General features: G+C 43.7%; 1 protein-coding gene across 1 annotated transcript in view; it reads left to right on the plus strand.

Moving 5' to 3' along the window:
• Nucleotides 1-14,284, plus strand: part of CLPB (caseinolytic mitochondrial matrix peptidase chaperone subunit B) — a 142,644-nt gene that overhangs the window by 69,773 nt on the left and 58,587 nt on the right. The window contains exon 5 of the mRNA XM_044258605.1: nucleotides 3,681-3,809. Within this exon, the coding sequence (XP_044114540.1) occupies nucleotides 3,681-3,809 (129 nt within the window). The remainder of the gene's footprint in view (nucleotides 1-3,680; nucleotides 3,810-14,284) is intronic.

Genomic DNA, 14,284 nt, shown 5'->3' on the forward strand with positions numbered 1-14,284 from the left:
CCCTGAACCGAATAAGTCTAGCCGTATTCCTTAAGTTCATGTGCTTTTTATGGTAAGCACCCAGTGTACAGCTCTGTCATTGTGTTTACGAAACAGTCTTTTATAATTTGTCTGTTCCCGATTGTTGCATTAGACTGTTAACTTCTTAAAGTCAAGAACCCTGTCTTCTTCATTAGTATGTCTCCAGAAGCTATCACTATGCAGTGATGCTCAGTAAATGTTGTTTGTTGAATGAATGATGTGTTATCTTTGTAAAATGGATTATATCCTTCCTGCTTTCGTGAGCCAACTATCACTTTTTCTCAAGTGCATCATTATATCCAGCAGTTAATGTCCTATGTGGAGTTCAGTGGTGCCCTTAGGGGATTTGGGGGTGCTGTATTCTTGACTTCCTCTTTCAGCTTTTTGTGGTGCTGTTCTTTTCCCTTCTTGCCTAGCCAGGACTTGATTATAATCAATATGCTGGATTCTGAAGCCTCCTCCCCAGCCTTGTTTGTTTCTCCTAATCTGCAGTGGGCTGGAAATAAGATCACTTACCATGATTTGATAAGACTGTTTGTGCCTAAGAGTTAGTAATCTCTTAAGTTAGATCCTGAAGAGCCCTTGTACTGCAGAAATGCAGATGCACATGGGGCTTGTATGTTAGCTACTCAGAGCTTCTTCCTGTTCTCCCTGCTCAGGAGAGGTCAAACACTCAGGGTTTGGAGGAGGTGCTCAGTCTTGAGAGCCTCTGCATAATGGAGAAGAGCTGATCTACCTTTGTGTGGCTAAACTACAGCAGTGTCTATTCTTCAGCTACACATTCCACCAACTTCATTTTGGCTAAACATTTGAAATGGTTCCACCTAAGCTAGCTTATCCAGAGGCTAGCTACAAAGCTCAGGCCGATCTCTATAAAGGCAAGTTCCACCAAGAGTGTGTTGTATCTTCCTTTGAGCAGAGAAAGAAGAGTGAGTAGGAACCAAGGCTGAGACCAGAATATCTGGGCTCTGGGCTCTGATTCCCTCATTTGCAAAAGTAGAGTGACAACATGATATGATGTAAACAAAAAGCATTCAGATTAGATCTGGGTTCTAATCCTCACTCAACCACTCACTCACTAGGTGACCTCTGTACCTCAATTTCCTCATCTGTACAATGGGAATTATAATACCTACTATATCAGGTGGTTAGAAGAATTAAATAGATTGTGTGGAGTGACCATGCCAGGCATAGAGTAGAAAAGGTCATTAGGTGACATCTGTTAGTATTAGGAAGAGACGTTGTAGTCGTCTTGTTTGGGGAAACTTTTAAATAGGAAGTCCAGTTTCTCAGGAGGGAAATGCATAGACTCCATTCTATTATCACTTAGAAAAGAATGATTTAGAACTGGTATGGTGTGGGGCACGTGGGTGCCTCAGTCAGTTAAGTGTCTGCTTTAGGCTCAGGTCACAGTCCCAGGGTCCTAGGATTGAGCCCTGCATCAGGCTGCCTGAGCCTGCTTCTCCCTCTCCCTCTCCCTGTTGCTCCCCCTGCTTGTGCTCTTTCTCTGTAAAACGAATAAATAAAATCTTTAAAAAAAAAAAAAGAAAGAAAGAAATAGTATGGAACTTTTAACTACCTAGGCAAGGTTACCTCTTGACTAAATTTTACCCTTTATCCAGTGGGAGGTAAGAGAAATCTGCCTTTTCAAACTCTGCCATGGGCTAGTGGGAGAGGAGTACAGGTATGTAGGACCCAAATTTTGCCCTCAACAAATTCAGCTCAGGAGGGAATATAAGACAATAATTTCAATAATTTCTACATGAGGCAGAAAGAAACCCTATCTGTACAGGATAAATATTGTTCTATGGGTTCTCATCTCCAAGGTAGGGCCCCAGAGGTAGGGTAACCACCCAATTTATTGTCCAAACTGGGACTGTCCAGTGTAGTAGGCATAAACCAGACCCATCCAGGGTAAACTGGGACATATGTGGTCACCCAGCCCAGAGGGTCCTATAAAATTGATGGAACTAGTTTTAGGTTCTTCTGTATTAAATTGGAGAGTCATGAATATTAGCACTAGAGTGAACTGGGGGGTTTTGGCTCTTTGACCACATGAAATGCCTATTCTCTTTTTTTCCCATTTAATCTATATAACTCTATTTTTTTTTACTTAAAGTCAATTAGCCAACATATAGAGTACATCATTAGTTTCATCTGTAGTGTTCAATAATTTGTCAGTTGCATATAACAATACCGTGCTCATCACATCACATGCACTCCTTAATACAACTCTTTTTAAGTGGTGGGTTTATTGTCCATATTTTTTCAGTTGAGAAAACTGAGATTCAAGAGCAAGTACAACCACCTGTGCCTTTGAACCCCTCTTTTCTTCCATAGCCTTGAGGTCATCAATCAATGAAAGTCTTTGTCTTTGTACTTATCCCTTCCTTTTAGAATCTTTCCCTAATACTATAAACATGCTCAGGTCTCATATAGCCTTTAGAAAATCATCTCACCTACAGTTACTCTCTACTAATCATTTGGTGTCTGTCTTTCCTTTATCAACCAATCTCTGGGAGGACCAGCAGACACTTGCTACATTCATGGCCTCCTCCTTACATCTTGAACTCACTCTCCAGTGGCTCTGTAAAAGGGAGACAGTATAGAGATTGCCTAAAGTCCTATATTCTTGAGTCAGACAAACCTGCATTTCTGCCACTGACTAGCTTTGCACTCTTGAATCAAAAACTCTTCTTTAACCCTTAGTTCCTGTCTGTAAGTAGAATTATAGCACCACTGTCTGAGGACAGTTGCAAGGATTTCATCTGGGATGAAATGCTTGTTGTTCTTACCTTCAAAAAAAAAAAATGTTCACAGCAGATTACTAAAGGTTAAAAAAATACAAAATTGCAATATAGTAAGCTCTAATTTTGAAGAACAGGTATGCATAAGAGATATATATGTGCTTTGTAGGATTATGTGTAGGATATACATACATGCTAGTATGTATATATGTTTAAGGAGAGAGAGAGACATATAACAATATTAAATGTAGTTTCCTGAGTTGTTGAGCTGATGATACCTTTTCTACTTTGTACTATTTTGTGATTTCAAATGTGTAATAACTTTTAAAAATTAAAAAAGTTCTTTACAAAATAGTACTAAATACTCACTAGTTTATAAACATCTTCAAAATAGAGAGGTATGTTATTGTTCTGCTAGGAACGCCTTTTTATCTCACCTGCTTACCATCCCCTAGCGAAACCCCAGCCTCCTTTCTTCATCTGGATAACTTCTCTTCCCCCTTCAAGACTCTCATCTTTTGGGATGCTCTCTTCATGCCCAAACTGAGCTAAGCTCCCCTCTGCCTTCTGTATCACCCTGTTATAACTCTAACATAGCATTTATCTCAGATAGCACTTTATATGTCTATTTTTGTCGCTTTCTTCATCAGATTGAGTCAGGGACCATATCTGATTCATTTCTGTGTCTCCAAATGAATCCTAACACATAACAGATGTCAGTAAACATTTGTGAACTAACTGGCCTTGTTGTACCTCCTCTCACCCCTCACCGATGGCCCAGCACATTGTAGGTGCATTATATGTTTAGTAAGCCTTGTAGATGATTGAGGGAGGGAAAGAAAACACCAAGGTGATATTGGTGACTCCTGGCATTTGTTGCTAATGGGAGGGTTTGCGTTGCTGTCCCCCCAGTCCTGGTAACCCGAGAGGATGACTTCAACAACCGACTGAACAACCGTGCCAGCTTCAAGGGCTGCACAGCCCTGCACTACGCTGTCCTTGCTGATGACTACCGCACTGTCAAGGAGCTGCTTGATGGAGGTGAGCGCATGGGGGAATGCGGTTGGGGGTTGGCAGAGAAAGAGTATTTGGCAACCTCTCCACTCTGGAAAATCTATGCTTCTGCAGAGCTCTCTTCCCCTCGCAGAGCGGGAAATGCCCAGAGGGTGGCTCCACCTCATGAGAGTGCCTCTGAGATGTGTGATTTGCCTTCATGTGGCTGGAATGTGTTCTTTGCCTGTGTATGTGTCACACACCACACCATGCTGCCTGTCTGCATATGCTCTGAGTTTTTTTTATTGTGCCTCTCTCCAGAAATATCCTCTTTTCTCCCCTGTGACCTCCAGAGCAGGGCTAGTGGAACAAGGAGGGAAGCCCTTCAACTCTCTACCAGTGCAGGTCTCAAAGACATTCTCCTTGATCCCATGCCCCAACCAGTCTAAATTGTTTCATTACTCTGGATCATGGCACGCTATTCTTTCCCATCATCACTCTTGTCACAATCTGGAATTATTTTCATGTGTTCAGTAGCCTTCTCCCTAACTTGACTCACTCCCTAAAGGCCACTGATTTGTCCCCAGCACCTAGTTTAGTACTTGGCATAAAGTAAGCACTCAATAAATCTTTCATTGATTGAATACCCTCCCTTTGGAGAGTGTTGGTTTAATTGGAGGGACAGTATGTGCCATCCCCCAGTTTGGGCTGGGCTCATCCTATATTGGTCTGGTACAGAGTTACCTCCCACCCTGTCAGATACTTCCCAAGCTCTCACTTTCCCTCCCACTTCCCCTTATCCCATTCTGGCCTTTCTTGGGGTAAGATGCTTGAGAAGCATCTTACGTAGGTGTAAGGCCCAGGCCTCTGAGATGGCACATGACTATCTCTTTATGCCCTTGCTGCCACTTCTTGAAGGCCTAGGGACCTTCTCTTGGGCCTGGATACCAAGGGCCTCCTTGTTGGTGGTCATTCTTCATAGAGCCTGGGAGCTGGAAGTGGCCTCAGAAGTCCTCTTAGTAACCCTGATTATGCTCCCCCTCCTCCTGGCAGGAACCTTCAACAGCTGCCAAGCTGGCATTTCCTTGGACCCTAGCAATGACTGAGGGAACCGTGTTTCTTCCCCAGGAGTCCATTCCATTTTAATTCTTCTCTAACTGGTTAAAACATCTTTTTTAAATACATGGGATTTTCTTCTCTGTCATTTCTGCCAACTGTCCTCTGCAACCTAATCACTTTTTCAAAATCCAATATTCAAAGAAAGTTCTTTCAGTCCCAGAGCCCTTCCTTCACAGCCTAACATTCCCAGATAATGTTCTAGTCCTTGTCATGTGATTAGGCTGGAGGGGTTTCTCAGTAATCCCCAAGTCCCGCCACCTTCTTTCAGCCACAGGCACACTGGCTTAAAACTTAGGCCTGGCCCATACCCCTGCCTAGGCGATCTGCCTCAGAGCAGCAGAATGTGGCTGGCTCTGGGGTATGAACGCTGTGAGGTGTAGGACTTCTCATGGATGTGGTGACATTGCCTGGGGTGACTGATGCTTTCAGAGCAAGAGCTCACTGCTTTCAGAAATGGAGACTTCGAAAACTTGTCTCCAAGCAAGGTGCTGCTGACTTTGTCCTTTGGAAAGATTTCAGGCAAGACATTTGCAGCTAAGAATTGGAGCATTCGCCATAGGGCTTGTTTCTGCTGAGCCTTAAAATCAGTCAGTACTCCAAGCCATTGTCCAGTGGTTTACATTCCCTGCTTCCCGCCAGCCCCCCAAACAGGGAATTCACTCTAAAGAGAGACCCTCACCCAGCCTTCCAGATCGAACACCTTTGAAATGAAGATGCACAGGCCTTTTATGAACCATCCCCCACCCTCACCCGCCCAAGCCAAGGCTGGTCCTTTGAGCCATTCCAGGGGCATGGTTCCTGCCTGTTGGCTTGGAACAGATGCCCTTAGCCCCCAACTTTACAGTTGGCCCACCTGCCTTTTTACCCAGCATCAATTTACACCCCCTGCCTTAATCTCCCAGCCTCAAGGGCCAAAACCATTAACCCACTTATTTCTCCTTTCCCAACCTGAACAAGTGGCCGTCACTCAGGGCCTGCAGGCCTGCCAACTTCTATCCCCCCTCACCCCCCTTGACCTCTCTTGGTCTGCCTGTGTGTGTGACCAGCCAACCGAGAGGCAAGATCCTGCTCTCTTGTCCCAGGGGCTATTGCCAGTCACATTTCCAAGGTCTTGTGACCTCAGCTGACCTCCTCCCGAGGGTTTCAGGGAAGGCAGAAGGGCTGCCTTCCTGCCCAATGAGTTTTCTCAACCTATATTTGCCACTGGCTTTGCTGCAGCAACTTTAGAGGGATACTCTCTGGGAGATCCAAGGCAGGCCTAGGCACAGGGGCAGCCTGTGCTCACGAGGTCCACACAGAACCCTTGTCTTTGAAATTGCTGAGTGTCCACAGGGCTTTAGTTACCCCGTATGAGAGCTGGGAGGAGGTCCAGGCAGCTGCATCAGTCTATTAACGTGGGCAGTTCTCCAATCCCTTCAGAGGCAGCGTGGAGTAATAGAAGGGACACTGCGGACCTCAAAGTCAGGCCAACCTGTGTTTAAATCCTACCTCCCCCACCTACTAGCTGTTTTGCCTTGGATATGTTGCCTTAACTTTCTAGGCCTCAGTTTCTTATCTGTCCGATAACACCTGGGAAGTATCACAGGGGGACTAGTGATAATGCCTGTATATGCTCAGATATGTGGTAAGTGCACCATGATTGTGTAAAGATGTCAAGCTCTCCTCCTGACAGGTATAAGCCGCCTATTTCCTCCTTATGTAAAACCTGTGCTCCTGCCTAAAGACTTCTTCATTCTCTTTCAGCCACAACTTCTCCATCCTGCCTAAAACAACCATCGTGTTCCCTCTCTTCTCTTCTAGATCCTTCTCTCAGGAAGCTTCTCTTGGTGCTCTGGTCCAGTCTCATAGCACCACCTCTGAGCTCTTGCATTGTTAGGCTGGATGCTTAGCACAGGTCATTTCTTCATCTTTAGGAGGTCCTGTAACATAGTGGAAAGAACACAAGCTTGGGAGTCTGACCGACCTGGGTTTACTTTAGTTCTGCATTGTCACTGTGGGCTAGGTAGTTGTCATTTCTGAACCCGTAGACTTCAGAGCATCCTAAGATGATCAGGCAAATTGACCCTGACCCTGAGAGATTCTCAGACTGGTAGAGGAGATAGATATGGAAACAGGCAGTGACAGGTGGGTGGGTTTCTGGTGGGGGACTGGACAGGAGCTCTGGGAACATAAAGGAGAAAATACCCTAGTGAGTAAAGATGTGGAGTCAGTTACAGAAAGCCTGGGGCTAGGGGGCAGGGGTGTGGGTGTGAGTGTGTGCGCGCGCACACTTAAACCTTACTAGGAAGAGTAATGGGAGGCATAAAGAATAGCATGGAGGACTTTATTTTTTTTTTTTCCCCCAATTTATTTATTTTCAGAAAAACAGTATTCATTATTTTTTCACCACACCCAGTGCTCCATGCAAGCCGTGCCCTCTATAATACCCACCACCTGGTACCCCAACCTCCCACCCCCCCGCCACTTCAAACCCCTCAGACTGTTTTTCAGAGTCCATAGTCTCTCATGGTTCACCTCCCCTTCCAATTTACCCAAATTCCCTACTACTCTCTAACGCCCCTTGTCCTCCATGCTATTGGTTATGCTCCACAAATGAGTGAAACCATATGATAATTGACTCTCTCTGCTTGACTGATTTCACTCAGCATAATCTCTTCCAGTCCCGTCCATGTTGCTACAAAAGTTGGATATTCGTCCTTTCTGATGGAGGCATAATACTCCATAGTGTATATGGACCACATCTTCCTTATCCATTCATCCGTTGAAGGGCATCTTGGTTCTTTCCATAGTTTGGCGACTGTGGCCATTGCTGCTATAAACATTGGGGTACAGATGGCCCTTCTTTTCACGACATCTGTATCTTTGGGGTAAATACCCAGGAGTGCAATTGCAGGGTCGTAGGGAAGCTCTATTTTTAATTTCTTGAGGAATCTCCACACTGTTCTCCAAAGAGGCTGCACCAACTTGCATTCCCACCAACAGTGTAAGAGGGTTCCCCTTTCTCCACATCCTCTCCAACACATGTTGTTTCCTGTTTTGTTAATTTTGGCCATTCTAACTGGTGTAAGGTGATATCTCAATGTGGTTTTAATTTGAATCTCCCTGAGGGCTAATGATGATGAGCATTTTTTCATGTGTCTGATAGCCATTTGTATTTCTTGATTGGAGAAGTGTCTGTTCATATCTTCTGCCCATTTTTTGATGTGTTTGTCTGTTTCGTGTGGGTTGAGTTTGAGGAGTTCATTATAGATCCTGGATATCAACCTTTTGTCTGTACTGTCATTTGCAAATATCTTCTCCCATTCCGTGGGTTGCCTCTTTGTTTTTTTGACTGTTTCCTTTGCTGTGCAGAAGCTTTTGATTTTGATGAAGTCCCAGAAGTCTATTTTCGCTTTTGTTTCCTTTGCCTTTGGAGACGGATCTTGAAAGAAGTTGCTGTGGCTGATATCGAAGAGATTACTGCCTATGTTCTCCTCTAAGATTCTGATAGATTCCTGTCTCACGTTGAGGTCTTTTATCCATTTTGAGTTGATCTTTGTGTACGGTGTAAGAGAATGGTCGAGTTTCATTCTTCTACATATAGCTGTCCAGCTTTCCCAGCACCATTTATTGAAGAGACTGTCTTTTTTCCACTGTATATTTTTTCCTGTTTTGTCGAAGATTAATTGACCATAGAGTTGAGGGTCCATATCAGGGCTCTCTACTCTGTTCCACTGGTCTATGTGTCTGTTTTTATGCCAGTACCATGCTGTCTTGGTGATCACAGCTTTGTAATAAAGCTTGAAATCAGGTAAGGTGATGCCGCCAGCTTTATTTTTGTTTTTCAACGTTTCCTTAGCGATTCGGGGTCTCTTCTGATTCCATACAAATTTTTGGATTATTTGCTCCAGCTCTTTGAAGAATGCCGGTGGAATTTTGATCGGAATGGCATTAAAAGTATAGATTGCTCTAGGCAGTATAGACATTTTAACGATGTTTATTCTTCCGATCCAAGAGCATGGAATGGTCTTCCATCTTTTTGTGTCTTCTTCAATTTCTTTCATGAGTGTTCTATAGTTCCTCAAGTATAGATCCTTTACCTCTTTAGTTAGGTTTATTCCCAGGTATCTTATGGTTCTTGGTGCTATAGTAAATGGAATCGATTCTCTAATTTCCCTTTCTGTATTTTCCTTGTTAGTGTATAAGAAAGCCACTGATTTCTGCACATTGACTTTGTATCCTGCCACGCTGCTGAATTGTTGTATGAGTTCTAGTAGTTTGGGGTTGGAGTCTTTTGGGTTTTCCATATAAAGAATCATGTCATCTGCGAAGAGAGAGAGTTTGACTTCTTCATTACCAATTTGGATACCTTTTATTTCTCTCTGTTGTCTGATTGCTGTTGCTAGGACTTCTAATACTATGTTGAACAAGAGTGGTGAAAGTGGGCATCCTTGTCTTGTTCCTGATCTCAACGGGAAGGCTGCAAGCTTTTTCCCATTGAGGATGATATTTGCTGTGGGTCTTTCATAGATAGATTTGATGAGGTTCAGGAATGTTCCCTCTATCCCTATACTTTGAAGCGTTTTAATCAGGAACGGATGTTGGATTTTGTCAAATGCTTTTTCTGCATCAATTGAGAGGACCATGTGGTTCTTCTCTCTTCTCATATTAATTTGTTGTATCACATTGATTGATTTACGAATGTTGAACCATCCTTGTAGCCCAGGGATGAATCCCACCTGATCATGGTGGATAATCTTTTTAATGTGTTGTTGGATCCTGTTGGCTAGGATCTTGTTGAGAATCTTAGCATCCATATTCATCAGTGATATTGGTCTGAAATTCTCCTTTTTGGTATGGTCCTTGCCTGGTTTGGGGATCAGGGTAATGCTGGCTTCATAGAAAGAGTCTGGAAGTTTTCCTTCTGCTTCAATTTTTTGAAACAGCTTCAGGAGAATAGGTGTTATTTCTTCTTGGAAGGTTTGGTAGAATTCCCCAGGGAATCCGTCAGGTCCTGGGCTCTTGTTTTTTGGGAGATTTTTGATCACTGCTTCAATCTCGTTATTAGATATCGGTCTATTCAGGTTGTCGATTTCTTCCTGGTTCAATTTTGGTAGTTTATATTTTTCCAGGAATGCATCCATTTCATCTAGGTTGCTAAGCTTATTGGCATATAACTGTTCGTAGTAACTTCTGATGATTGTTTCTACTTCCTTGGTGTTAGTTGTGATCTCTCCCCTTTCATTCATAATTTTATGAATTTGGGATTTCTCTCTTTTCTTTTGGATTAGTGTAGCCAGTGGCTTATCGATCTTATTGATTCTTTCAAAAAACCAGCTTCTAGTTTCATTGATACGTTCTACTGTATCTCTGGTTTCTCCCTCATTGATCTCAGCTCTAATCTTGATGATTTCCCTTCTTATGTGTGGAGTTGGTTTGATTTGTTGTTGATCCTCCAGTTCTTTAAGGTGTAAAGACAGCTGGTGTGTTCTGGATTTTTCAATTTTTTTGAGCAAGGCTTGGATGGCTATATATTTTCCCCTTAGGACCGCCTTTACTGTATCCCATAGGTTTTGGACCGAAGTGTCTTCATTCTCATTGGTTTCCATGAATTGTTTCAGTTCTTCTTTGATCTCCTGGTTGATCCAAGCATTCTTAAGCAAGGTGGTCTTTAGAGCATGGAGGACTTTAGAAGAAGGCAGGGGAAAATGAAGGGGGAGAAAAGGGAGTGGGAGATGAACCATGAGAGACTATGGACTCTGGGAAGAAAACTGAGGGTTTTACAAGGGGGGGAGAATGGGTGAGCCCAGTGATGGGTATTAAGGAGATGTGGATTGCATGGAGCACTGGGTGTTATATGCAGACAGTGAATCGTGGAACACTACATCAAAAACTGATGTCCTGTATGGTGACTAACATAACACAATTAAAAAAAAAAAAAAAAAAGAAGGTTAATGGGAGTTTGCCACAGTTTTATGTGGTTGGGTTCTGAGTTCTGAATTCACGAGGACCAGTTTTCTACTCCTGAGCTCCACAAAGAAGTGGACATTTTTGTGGTTCTCATTCTGTGACATTCTACCTGTGTTGTTGGCTAATGAACTAAAAAGCTCTGCCTCAGCACTTAACTGCCAAGTACAAGAGAAGGTTGGAGGGAGGTAGGGTAGGAGAGACAGGATGACTAGGAAGAGGAAGAGGAATAATCAGGGAGGGTGGGGAGTTGCCTCCCTTAAGCCCCTAGAGTTGTCTACCTGTATTTCTAGGGCTCTTCAGGGGCTTTCGCAGCTGTTTCCTCCCAAGGATGTGATCCCCTGCCTGAGACATACCTCCAATCTTGGCAGCCTTTCTCAACCACGGGTCCTCCAGAGCATTGAGCCCTAATGCTGTAAGGCAGCCACTGTACACATGGAATAACTCCTCTCCCAGGCATCTAAAATGGTACAAGTTATGCACCATTCTTGGGAGAATTGAAAAAATCGTTACTCAGATAGTTTCCTGTGTGTGGTTCAGAGGAGAAGCCCAGTTGAGGAAAGCTGCAAGTCAAGAGCATGAACTATGGAGTCAGGATCTGAATGCCAGCCCTGCCACCAAATAGCCTGTGGTCTTGGGCCAACTATAGACTGCTCTGAGGTTCTCTTTCCTCATCTGGAAATGGGAGTGTGCCACCTACTCTGTCATGTCAGGAGTAGGGCATGTATATGTTCTACAGGGGAGGCACTTTATGGATAATACTTGTTGTTATTAACTTCAAAAACACTCAGTGCTTACTTGTTAAAAAAATAAATACGAAATAGGGGCTCCTCGGGACGCCTGGGTGGCTCAGAGGGTTAAGCCTCTGCCTTTGGCTCAGGTCATGATCTCTGCTCAGCAGGGAGCCTGCTTCCTCCTCTCTCTCTGCCTGCCTCTCTGCCTACTTGTAATCTCTGTCTGTCAAATAAATAAATAAAATCTTAAAAAAAAAAATAGGGGCTCCTGGCTGGCTGAGTCTGTAGAGCATGCGACTCTTGATCTTGGGGTTGGAGCCACGTGTTGGGTGTATAGATTACTTAAAGAAAATAAAAGTCTAAAATAAATACATACATATATACATACACACATGCACACACACATATATATACAATATAAAAAGAATCCTACTAATCCTAACTTTTTAACCTGATTTTGGAGACATTCTAGTCTGACCCTCACCTAACTTTTTTCCCACTGCTACCCTAATATCCAGCTGTACAGTAATGTCTCCCCAGAGTTCCTACCTTGGTGCCTTTACTCATGCAGGTTTTTCTGCCAGTCAGTCCACATCTTCAGTGCCACTTCCCTTCTGAACTCTTCCCTGCTCCTGGACCCTGGGATTTGGGTCCAGTCCCCGTTACTAGACTGAGGTAGATTGAGGGTGAAGACAGTGTCTGATTTGCCCCTGCCTCCTTTGTCATGGTGCTCTGCACACAGTTTAGTATGTGATGGGGTGCACTGATAAATCTCTAAGGCACTGTAGATTTTCCATTTGGAGATGTGGCACCTTTGTTTCCTGGCCCACTCGATCTTCATGTCAGATTGTATCTGGTGTCTTAGAGCTCTACACACAAGCCACCTCTTTACAACTATCCTTGTAGTTACAGTACCACTGCCTTTTTAGTGCTTATCACCTCCAAAACACTTGGCCTTTGTGAAACCTACAGCACTTTCCCCAGGGCTTCCCTTAGCCACTTTCCTTCTACTTACTTTCTTGGCTCTTCCTTGCCCTTCTCTCCCAAGGGCATGACTGAGTCCTCAGTGTTAACCAGCCGTCATCAAATGAGTCAGATTCCCCACCATCTCTGCCTAAGGCTAAAAGCCTTCCCAGTGCTGACATCTTCCCTTGAACAGCCTGTTAGTTTGTTTTGGGGGCTGGAAACTTAAAGCTCCTTTCATTGTTCCACTGCACTGTCTGTCCATCTGGCTGTACTGCCAGATGCTGAGGGAGTTGGCTTGCCTCTGGCTGTCCTTTGGAAACTTCACCCTCTGATTCTTGCCAGCCGAGCAAAGAAGGGGAATGAGCACTGGCTGAAGATCAGCTGTTCTGGCCCCGCTACCAGCAAATCCTTTCTCCTTTAGGCAAATCCTTTCTTCTGTAGGCAAATCCTTTCTTCTCAGTAAAATAGGTAAGTTAGAGTAGCTGATCCCATGGACCCCTTCCAGCTCTAGCATCCTATGTAACCCCTAGGCAAGTCTTTTCATTCATTTTTCAAACACTTACTACCTCTCCTGTCATAGGTCCTACCCTTGGCACCTGGGAAATAAAGATGATCCAGACATGGTCTTTGCCCTTAAGGAACTCATAGTTCAGAGAGGAAATCAGACATTTTAACAAAGACTTGCTATCAGGTATATTAATGGAGATGTATAGGAGATGCTGAGGGATCATAGAGAAAAGAACTTTCAGTCCCAGGGGAGAGCAGGGAAAGCATGGTGTAGGGGATGGTGTCTGCACTAAGTCTTACAGGATGAATACAAGTTTACCAGGCGGATGAGGGAGAAAGGCAGAGGGACCAGCATCTCCAGAGGCATGGAGTATGAAGCAGCATACTTCAATGCATTCAATACATTGCAGGTGGTTCAGAAGAACTGGGTTTATAGAGTATGGATGCAAGGCTCAGAAGGTAAGAATGGAAAGCAGGAGCCAATAATGGAGGCCTCTACCAAGCCCTGCTCAGGAAATTGGACTTTATTGTGCAGGGGGAGAGGGTTAAAATTTAGAGGAGGGAAAGATTGGATTTATGTTAATGTGGAAAATGGTTTAGGAGTTTCAAAAATGTTTATCAGTAATTGAATGGGTAAATTATGGAATGTTCACACAGTGGAGTAATCAATTGAATGAATGACACGAATGAATCTCTGGACACAAGCATTCTGGACACAAGCCAGACATGTAAGAGTACTTACTGTATGACTACATTTACATACAGAGTTCAGAATAGACAAAACTAACCAGTGCTGTAAGAAGTCAGCTTAGTGGTTACCCTCAAGTAGGCAGGTAGTGACTGGGAGAGGACACCAAGGGGCTTCTGGGATGAGTAGTAGTCTATTTATTTATCTAGATCCTGGTTGTGCAGCTGTATCTACCTTGATGAGAAATCTTTGAGCTATGCCCATCTGTATTCTTTGTACTTTTCTGTATATGCTATACTTGAAACAAAGGTTAAGAAAATGGAAAAAAATAAAAAGAAAATGGAAAAACATGGATAGGAAGGGGCGTGGTTGGAGAAAGGGAAAATATTTCATTTAAAAGCTTTGCAATTGTCTAAGTGAGGCATAAGCCAAGGCTGTTGCAGTGGGAAGGGAGAGAAGACTGATCCCACAAAGAGTCAGGAGTAGAATCCATAGGATCAGACCATGAGAGAGAAGGAGTCAGGATTAGGTCCAGGTTCCAGGTTGGATGACTGAGTAGAAGG

Source organism: Neovison vison, chromosome 7, assembly GCF_020171115.1.
Source record: "Neovison vison isolate M4711 chromosome 7, ASM_NN_V1, whole genome shotgun sequence".
NCBI classification, from domain to species: Eukaryota; Metazoa; Chordata; class Mammalia; order Carnivora; family Mustelidae; genus Neogale; species Neogale vison.